The sequence below is a fragment of the Peromyscus maniculatus genome, chromosome 1 (assembly GCF_049852395.1).
Source record: "Peromyscus maniculatus bairdii isolate BWxNUB_F1_BW_parent chromosome 1, HU_Pman_BW_mat_3.1, whole genome shotgun sequence".
Taxonomy (NCBI): Eukaryota; Metazoa; Chordata; class Mammalia; order Rodentia; family Cricetidae; genus Peromyscus; species Peromyscus maniculatus.
In genome coordinates, this window is record NC_134852.1 from 153,007,427 (window position 1) to 153,016,830 (window position 9,404).

The following is a 9,404-nucleotide window of genomic DNA, read 5'->3' on the forward strand; positions in this document are numbered from 1 at the left end:
GGCTGCACACCCTCTGGCCAGGGATGCCTAGAGGGAAAGAACTGTCCCAGGAGCTCAGAGGTGGGTGAAAGAGCAGGAGGCACCAGGATGTTATGGCGCAGCCTCCACCCCCCAAGACCCTAACAGTGGGCCAGTGTGTGGGCCGAGTGAGGTGGGGGCCCAGGCGGGGTTGCGTCCCGCTCCATAAACTCTGGCCAGCCAGGAAGCGGCAGACATGGTGGTGTTGACACAGGAGTGAAGTCACCAGCAGCCAATGGGGAGCCTGTTGAGGGCTCTGTGTACACCTCCCTTAGTCCCATGGGCTCCACCACGCACGCGCACAACCTGAATGCCACCTGAATAAACCAGTCTTTCCCAGCCTTTCATGGGGCCCCACTGTTCCCCTAGACCCCATCCCTGGCAGTACTACTCCAAGCCCTCCACCCATGTGAGGTCGGGACACAGTGTAGCGTGGGGGCTCAGATGCATGTTCTGAGCCCATTCTTTCTCAGACGCATGGCCCCCAGAGTCTGACACCAGGTACCATAATCCTACCAGTCACTTTCTCGTCTTTTGTGACCCTACCTAGTCAGCACTGCACCCCATGAGCACGCCTGGGAGTCACCGTCTTCCATGTCTCCCCTGGCCTGGGCCTGGAGCCTGGAGGCCTGGCCTGATGTGTGCCCCCAGTGTTTGCTCGGCACTCAGGCCCCTCGCCATCCTTCCTTTCATTTCTCCCCCTAGAAAGACTGGAGTCCAGGTTTTCTCATCTAACCCCTTCTCCCAGATGGGGTGCCCACAAGGCCCTGACTCTGACTCTTCAGAACTCTGTACTGCCTTTTCCCCTGGCTCAAGGCGAAGTTTTTCTTTTTACCAAGCCCCGTCTCCTCTTCCTTAAGGAGATGCCTCTCTCCTGAGACCCCCAGATCCCCGGGACCTCCCATTCAGGCAGAAGATATCTGCAAAACCAGTGGCTCTCCATAGACCTGCTGCCAGCCTCTCTCTCCCTGGTGTCCTGTCCTGGGGGATCTCCCTTTTGCACCTAGAGCTGGTTTGGGGGTTTGGCATGTGCTCATCTCAGAGGTGTCGCACAGAGGTGGGGGTAGGAGCCTCCTGTACTTGGCGCCTGTGCTTGTTTATGGGTCCAGCCCCCGCCTCACACTGCTCCCCGTGGCCCGACTGCCCGCCCGCTGTCTTGCCAGGTGTGGGGTGATGGAGCTGGGCTCCCTAAGGACAAGGAGCACAGTGTCTGCTTTATTTGCAGGCTCGAGCTGACAAGGAACAGAATACCCACAGTGACTGCTTCCAGGAAACGGCTGCGGGCGGGTGGGAGCCTGAGGGAGAGCAGGCCCCTTCCCAGCAAGCCTTTGCAGGTGGGCTTCCAGGAAGGGCCCCCGCCGGCTCCCCTCAGCCCTGGAAAGGGGCCAACAATGTCACCAGGAGAGGGGGGAGGAGGAGAAAGGAGAGGAGGGGAGAGGAGAGGGAAGGAAAGGAAAAGAAAGAGGGTGGGTAGCCCTGCTGAGCCAGCCTGGCTACAACAGCCCGAGGGGAGGCCAGAGCTGACCACAGCTTCTTCCAGAACCTTCTGTTCTCCTTTCTGGAGATTCACACAATCTTAGAGAAAGCCCTAGTTCCTCATGGCACACACACACACACACACCCATGAACGCACATATGCGCGCACATGCACATAAGTCATCTGTGTAGAGGCTGGGAACAGTCTGGAAAGGGACAGCCTTCGAGCCCAGCTTCTGGTTCTGGTTAGGTACTGGTCTGCATGGTTGAAGAGGACAACATAAATCTCTAGACTGGACTCCCAACCTTCTGTCTTCTCTGTGCAGTTTGCTAGGGAGAGGTCAGCCTCTGCAGCTCCACGCCATGTGTGCGATTCTGCAGGGTGTGTACTGCAGTCAGACCTGAAGCTTTCCCTGCCCCCCTCCCGGGGCCTAAGAGGCCTCCTTCCCTGCACAGTATTGGAATGTTCTCTACTCAGTGGGATAGCAAATATTCTGACTGCTGTCCCTCCCCCATGTCCATGATTCCTGCCTGAAACGCGCTCTTGGGTTACTCAGTTCAACCTGAGACATGAAACCACAGACGCCCAACACAGTCAGACGCAAGGGTGTACTTTCCTGGAGACACTGTTCCCACACGGGGCCTCGACCACATACACCCCCACAGAAAATCCTGAAAAAGGCCAGGACCTCAGCCTCAGCACCAGCCCCTGGCCAACTGGTCAGCACGGAGATCCTACCACACAGTCCGGGGTAGAGGTGAGGCCACGTGGCCCTCCTCAGACACACAGACATACGAACCCACACGCAGCACATGGGTCTCCAGGGACAAACCCTGAGTTATTACCGTGGCCACGCCACCAGATAAGGACTCTCTAATGAGCGACTCCGCTCTTTGTCCAAACTAAACTTGTCACTGAAACATAGCTGGGGAGGGGGTTGGGTGTGTGAGGACCCCTGTGGTTCTGTGCCTGCAGGGTGGGGGTTGTGCGGGGGACCCTGGGCCCCATGAAGATTTGAGACGTCTCCTCCTCCCAGGCTGTGCAGTGCCGAGCAGCCGGCCCCTCCCCACCCTCCCCACTACCCACCCTGGCTGGGGTTTGGGGATGAAATTCAAGCCCCTGTTAGCTTCTCAGCACGGGGGTGGGGTGGGGTGGGGTGGGGAGTGGGGGGTGGGGGGTGGGGGTGGGTGGGTTGAAAGTGCCTTTGGGTGGCAGGCTTGGAGCCTGTCTAGCAGCCCTCTTTAAGCCCCTTTTCTAAAAAGCAGGAAATCGGGTTGGGCTAAAGGTAAACACATTCCAAACTGTGGGCTGATGGAGGGGCTGTGCTGGCTGGGGGTGTGGGGGGCTGGGCCACTTCTGTTTTCCCAGCCCCCACCCCGGGGCGAGGCTCTTGAGGCCCACGACTCACAGGCACACCTGTTTGCAGAGCTACGGTGATTTGGGGGCCTGCACCTTGAGGTCCTGTCCCCCCCCACATCCCCTGTCCATCCAGTTCTCTGGGGGGGGGGGGGGCTCCTGGCTCTCGACGTCGGCTTCAGAACCCTCTGCATTAAATATAAGAGCTGTGGATTAAGCCAGAGTAGACCACGGCCCATGCCATCCTCACCATCTGTGACATTGACAGGAGCGGCGGGTACTTGGAGGCATCTGCCACGGACTGGTGAGGGAGAGGAAGGGACAGTTTCTCCCTTGCCACACTGGCACCCTCATTTCCTCAAATTTGTCTCAGTGTCTTCTGGGTAGAACTCCAGAATGGTGGTGTGTGATTCCAGCACCCTACACCTCCAAGTCTGGGTACGACTCAGTTTTAGTATTGCCAGGCTTTCCAGGTGACCAGGAAAGCATGGCACGGAGGAGGCAGCTCATGTCATTCCTGAACCCCCTTTCTGCCCACCGATTCTATTTCTGTGTCTCTAGGCAGACTCTGGGCCTTCTTGGGTTCCCTTGCCCCAGTCCTCAACATTCGTCTCCTGGGCTCCCTGCAGTGCCTGCTAGCTGTTCCAGCCAACGTCTCTTGGAAGGAAGCTTTTTATTTTCCGAGCCTGGCTTTTGTAGGGTTGGAAGGTAGAGAGGTAAAGGCTGTAGATACCCACCACCCATGACACTGGGGCAAGGCACCTCTTGTGGGGTGGTGAGGAAGATGGACGTGGTCTGACTAGAAGATTTTGAAATCCTCTGTGGAGATGATCAGAGAAACACCCGTATGTAATTGTGTCTAGTGGGTGCCTAACCACCCTGTGCCGCAGTGGTCCCCCTCCCAGAAAATCTGAGGGCCAAATGATACTGTGCAAGAGGGTCCAGAAGAAAGACCAGACATGTGGTGAGGGGGGGGAGGAGCTGGCCCACTGCCCAGAGAGGGTATGGGGTGGAGAGGGTGGGTGTTCCTGACAGTCAGTCCCGTCTGGTCTTTGTCAGCCGGAGGAGATTTTCTTGACTGTTGTAAGCACTGGGACTGGGGGAGGGGGGATGAGGGCCCAGGACCCCAGCCTCATTTTTAAGAGCTGCTCTTCAAGTCCCTTTCCAGTATTTGTACAGGTAAGAGTCTAGGAGTTAGGAGGCTGGTAGGAGGCTCGGAGACAGAGGGATCAGCCCAGCCAGTTGCTGTCCCTGTGAGGACACTAATCACAACCCCATGGGGTGCTCTGCTTGCACCCAAGGACAACCCTCCATCTACCCGTCTTTCCCTCTGACCTCCTAATGTCCTTGAGTATTCACTGTACCCCACGTTTTACACTGCAGTTACCCTCAGACCTGTGCATGTCCTTATTCTCTGTTGTGGCCCTTCAGCTCCTACCCACAGCGGACAGCAAGGGACAATACCACTGCATGCATCTACCTGAGCTCCAGCCTAGAGCTCAGCAGGCTCAGAGCAAGAGAGGCAGGCCCAGAGGCAACCATGCGCCTCTTTATGTGGCCATGGTCTCCCCAGCCTCAAGTATGGCTGCCTACCCCTTAGGAGCCCCACTGCATGTCAGATTCACTTTACAGCCTCCATTATGCTGCAGGGTTTGGGACTAGTGTGAGGATTCAGGGAGTTATCCAGGCAGGACTGAGCAGCAGTGTGGAATCCAGAGGTTTCTGGTTGGGGCCCAGCCATCTCTCTCATTGCTAAGGATGCCCTTCACCTCCCCAGCCCCCTTCTCTTTAGGGAGCCTCTTCAGTCCTGCCTCTGTCTTCACATGGCACTCTGCCATTCTCCACTTGTGATATCTATTCCTCTGCCCATTCCTCAGGGACCCTTTCATATTCACAGGCCCCTCCCATACCATAACTTCTTGGCATTTCATGAGCCCCCCTCCCTCATGGCCCCCATCCCAATGCCCCATTCCGTTTCATAAGCCCCTCCTATCCATTATTTCCCATTCCACCCTAGAGGCCCTCCCCATTTCATAATCTTCTTCTTCATCGTCGTCGTGGGTGTTATACTCCACCCATTTATCCCCCCTCCCTCATTTCTTTCCTCTGCCCCCCAACTCTCCCCAAGTGAGTCGCAGACATCATGATTCAAGTCCCTGAGACCAATGACTGTAACTGTATTTATTGATGAACCCAGGACCTCTGGTGAGGCCCTGGCAGGGAGGGACAAAGGATGAAGTAGGGCATGTTGAACACTTATGATGGAACTGTTTCCAGACTAGGCGAGGGGAAGGCGAGGCCTCAAGCACGCGGCCACACCCAGTCGCCCCCAGACAGAGGTGGATGACAGGCAGGCACTGGGGCGGCATGGCCAAAGGGGCCCGCACATTCGCTGTTTACATTCACACGGAGAGACACAAGGCTGTCTCCGCAACTCCAACCAGTGCAAACGACTTAGTGCAAATTGAATTCAAAGGGGATAGGCGGGGGAAACAGAGTCACGGACGCTTTTGAGTCTCTCAAAGCAAAGAAAAAACAAAAGGAAAGAAACATAAGGTTGCAGGAAAGGACGAAGAAGAAAAAGACAGGAGGGAGATGATAGTGATGGATCCATCCCAGAGCAGAGGCTTGGCTCTGGGATGCTGTGGGTGGTGGTCTCCCAGGCGAGGCAGAGTTGGCCATGAAGATGGAATTTCAGGGGTGGGTGGGTGGGTGCTGTGGGTCTGCCGTTTAAGTGCCGCTACCGTCTGTTCCTTCAGCTTCACCTGAAGAGAGAAAAAAGACAAATGGGTGGGGGCCAGGAGTGGGGAGGACTTGGCAAGTTTCCAGAAGGGTTCCCTGGCTCACCTTCGAGCCGATTCCTGAGGCAGGTAGTGTAGTGGTTCCGAGCACAACATATTCTTGATTCAGAACTAGACGGACTTCCAGGAGTCCCCGGATTCAAAGGCCCAGACATGAGCTGGGTAGCACCATTTCTGTGGAAGGGAGAGAATGAGGCCCCTGGGCTTGGCAGCCTGCCATGCCCCACCCATATGGGGCAAAAGAGTCCTTACCTTTCATCTTGAGGGTTCAAAGTAGGGGGAGGAGGATCCAGAGAGCAGCAGAGATGTGTTAGCTCTTCGGGAAAACTAAAAGAACAGACGGCTTGTATGGTGGCAGTGTCCCACGGCGCCAGCCCATGATGTTCTGTAAAGGACAGAATCTGGTGTGAGTGGGCGGGCAACTAGATGGTAGAGTGTGCTGCCCCATGGCGGGGAGTATAGTATGCTCACCAGGAAGGCTGGATGGCCGTCCTTCTGTCCTCTCCATCACACCGGACCATGTCATGTCTTTCTGTCTGTATTGACCACACCTGCCATCCTGGCCTTTAGTGCCTGGCTGGCACACCCACTTCTGCTGGAGACCTGGCTGTGGGGGGAAAAAAAGGAGACATGAATAAAGTGTACCTGGGTGGGAGGAGACGGGTGACCACAGGCGAGATGGACACTTACCCTAATCTCCAGTCCGAGCTCTCAGAGGCACCGATCACTGCTCCGTCGCCGCCCGCAAGGCCCTCCTTGGCCACGGACTCTGGAGGCCAGTGCCTCACTGGCTCATCACCCCATTTGCTTTGCCTCTCTCTACCTGCGCCTCAACCTCCCTTCCTAGAAAACTCACTCATTCTGCCCCACCTGCCTCGCCTTGTCTGGCTTCATCCTGTGCCCTTGACTCCCCTGGAAATATTCTGTCTGCCATGCCAGACCCAGGGGCTGAGCGGTTAGGGCATACAGTGCACAAGCGTCCACTGTGGGCCCTTTCCGCGCCAGTCCTTGGGCCGCAGTGCCTCGTGGGAGTGGTGTCTGCAGGCTGGACCCACTGCAGCCTCCTTGCTGTGAAATCCCCTGGAGTCCAACACCTGCAGCCCCCACCCCTCTCCTGGTGACACCCTGCTATGTAGACCTGCGCACTGCCTTTCTTTCCCGCTCTCCGGCCCTCGAATCTCTGGCAAAGGCCTTGGACGGCCCTGCCAGAGCCACTCTTGAACCTTCTTCTAAATGAATTACGGTGGGTGGGATGTGGTGGCGGCTGGGGACCCATCTGTGTCTTGTGACCCCCGTCCTGCCCTGTTTGACCCCAGCCTGGAATGCTTCTATTCTTGCTGGATCCCATGGCCTCTGCCACTGTCTCCAAGGTCACCTATCACCTCCCTGGAGTCAGCAGCCTCAGTCTTGACTGGCAGCCCTGCGCCCTCTTCTTCCTTCCCTCTAAATGCTCTGTCCACTCCGGGGTGGCCAATGGTCCCCCGGCCTTGTTCTGTCTCGGCTCCCCCCGAGACGATGTCTCCTTTGCTAACTGTCCTGCCTCTCATGTGCCATTCTGCTGGGAGGCCAGCCACTTCTTCTCACCGGCCTCGCTCTCTAAACCTTCTTTTAGAAGGTCAGAGCAGCGAGGCCCAGAGAGAAGAAGGAGACTCACCTGCCCAGCAGACGGCGATCCTCACCTGCCACTGCTGCCAGCTACACCTCCACTGCCAGGTCTGGGGTCGAACCCTTCCCAGCAGCTCCCCTGTATCCGACCAGCCGCCACGTCCTGTAACCAAAAGTGACCGGGATGAATGTCTGGCTCCCCATTCCTCTCACCAACCCTAGTTCAGGCCCTTCAGCGCCACACCGATGTTTTCCAGCCTCTGCGATGCCTGGAAGCCACACCGTGCTCCTCCCTGGCTCCCAGGTCCCGATGCCTTTGCACTGCCTGAGCTAGCCCCTCTGCCCTTCACCACTCCTGCCAGACTCCAGATGCCGAGGTGCTCCTCGGCCCCACAGAACTCCCCTCCAGCACCCCATCTTCCCCAGTTTCCCCATACCCCCCACCCCCCACCCCCCACCCCCCTCCCGCACCCGGTGCTTCGGGCCCCCTAGCCCGGGCTTTTTCTAACTGGAGTGGCCCCGCCCAGAATTCCCGCCCCTACTCTGTCAGCCAATCAGTGTACGGCCCCGCCGGGGGCCCCGCAGGGCCCACCTCCACCCTGGATCGTTCCAGCGCACGTTCGCCTCACCCCACACCCGCACCCGTCCTGAAAATTCTCCAAAGACAGCCTCACCATAACTCCCACTTTGAATCCCTTAGACAGGGCCTGGCACTGTCCCCAAATATCTCCCTTTGGGTCGAGAACTTACAGCCTCCTAGCCCACTGGCGTCCTTCATGGAACCCTGGGCACCTTGCCATGCAGGAGTCGCTCACCACTCAGCTTGTATGGTGACCACGACAGGAGTATGGATGGGGGCAGAGTTCTCATACTGCCGCAGGGCGGCTGAACAGCTACTGGTGGCCAACTCCCAGCCTTTGTCCCCGTCTGCTTGACTGACCTTGTCTTGCCACAGTGGCATCAAACGAGGCAACTAATTTGGGTGCTTCTTACCATCCCCTTCCTGGCCATCAGGTTTACTAGTAGTCTTTGGTGATGAATTCTTTTAGTGACCTCACAGCTTGGCCTCGGTCTCCCCAGCCAACCAGGAGCACAACATTGTCTCCCTATCCTAGCGTGCTACCACTATCAGTGACAGAATGAGGGCAGGAGAGATGCCCAGTCCCTCTGCCACTTGGGGTATATCATTGTTCTTGGCCTCTGTTGAGAGTTCTGGGGCTCTAACCGGTATGGGCAGCACCCACACATCAAAGATATTAGAGTCATCAGAGAGTGGGGCAGCCCTAGATGGAAGGGATTGGAACTCCAGGTGTGAGGAGGGCCCCAGTGCTGACCAGTTATGACAACTCGGCAGACCCTCAGGTTATGTAGGGTGCAATAGCTTCTTGACAGATCCTCAGCCCAGTTGCTGCATGCCAACTGAGTGCTAATTTCTGGCTCTTTTGTGGGACCCCCCCCATTTTTGCTTTGTGAAAGCTCTGGTCATCTCCATGGGAGGAACCTAGGTTATGATACTAAAAGACACCCCCAATTTGGTCATAAGTAGACCCCACTTCTGTTATCTTGGAGTGATAATATGTGAGTCTGTGCTCTTGCCTCATGGTTGTGGCTTTCTTTACACCTTTTTCTTTTCTTTTTTTTGGGGGGGGCATGATCGGACACTGGACGGCCAGGTACATTTGTGTGGGTGCTGGCAATTGAAACCGGGTCCTCTGGGATGTCAGTCCGTGCTCTTAACCACTGAGCTATCTGTCTCCCCTCATCTCTACACCCTTAAACAAATGATTCTTTTCGGAGATCGGTATGTAAGATGGAAGAGAATCACCCCAGAAGTCCTTCCATGCTAGGCATAAAAGCCCAAGCAACTCCCATAAGTAGCCCATCCCCGATGAACCTTAAGAACCCTGGCAGTACCAGCAGAACAAAGGCTGAGAGTTGACCACCCGCGGGCAGGCTGTTCATGGGCCAGGCAGCAGTTCTTGCCCCCCTCCCCCCGCACCCCCATTGCTTCAAACCAAGCTGAACCCTGACATCTCCTAGCCTCTATACAACTCTTCAACTTCTCGCTATGGTTTCTAGGTGACTTGGGACATTGCCATAGTTGAACCCCAACTTCTGCTTTCACCACCATTGGGGTTTCCGTGTGT

At 56.6% G+C, this 9,404-nt stretch overlaps 1 protein-coding gene across 2 annotated transcripts; it reads right to left on the reverse strand.

Annotated features, from left to right (window-relative positions):
* Positions 1 to 5,017: 5,017 nt before the first annotated feature.
* Positions 5,018 to 7,594, reverse strand: LOC102927506 (uncharacterized). 2 transcript variants are annotated; one of them, XM_076566484.1, is made up of 5 exons: positions 6,343 to 7,594; positions 6,124 to 6,259; positions 5,905 to 6,037; positions 5,699 to 5,826; positions 5,018 to 5,616 (listed from the first exon to the last, which is right to left on the reverse strand). In XM_076566484.1, the coding sequence occupies exons 2-5, from the start codon at positions 6,176 to 6,178 to the stop codon at positions 5,582 to 5,584; spliced, it is 351 nt and encodes a 116-aa protein (XP_076422599.1). In that variant the 5' UTR covers positions 6,179 to 6,259; positions 6,343 to 7,594; the 3' UTR covers positions 5,018 to 5,581.
* Between the last annotated feature and the right edge of the window lie 1,810 nt (positions 7,595 to 9,404).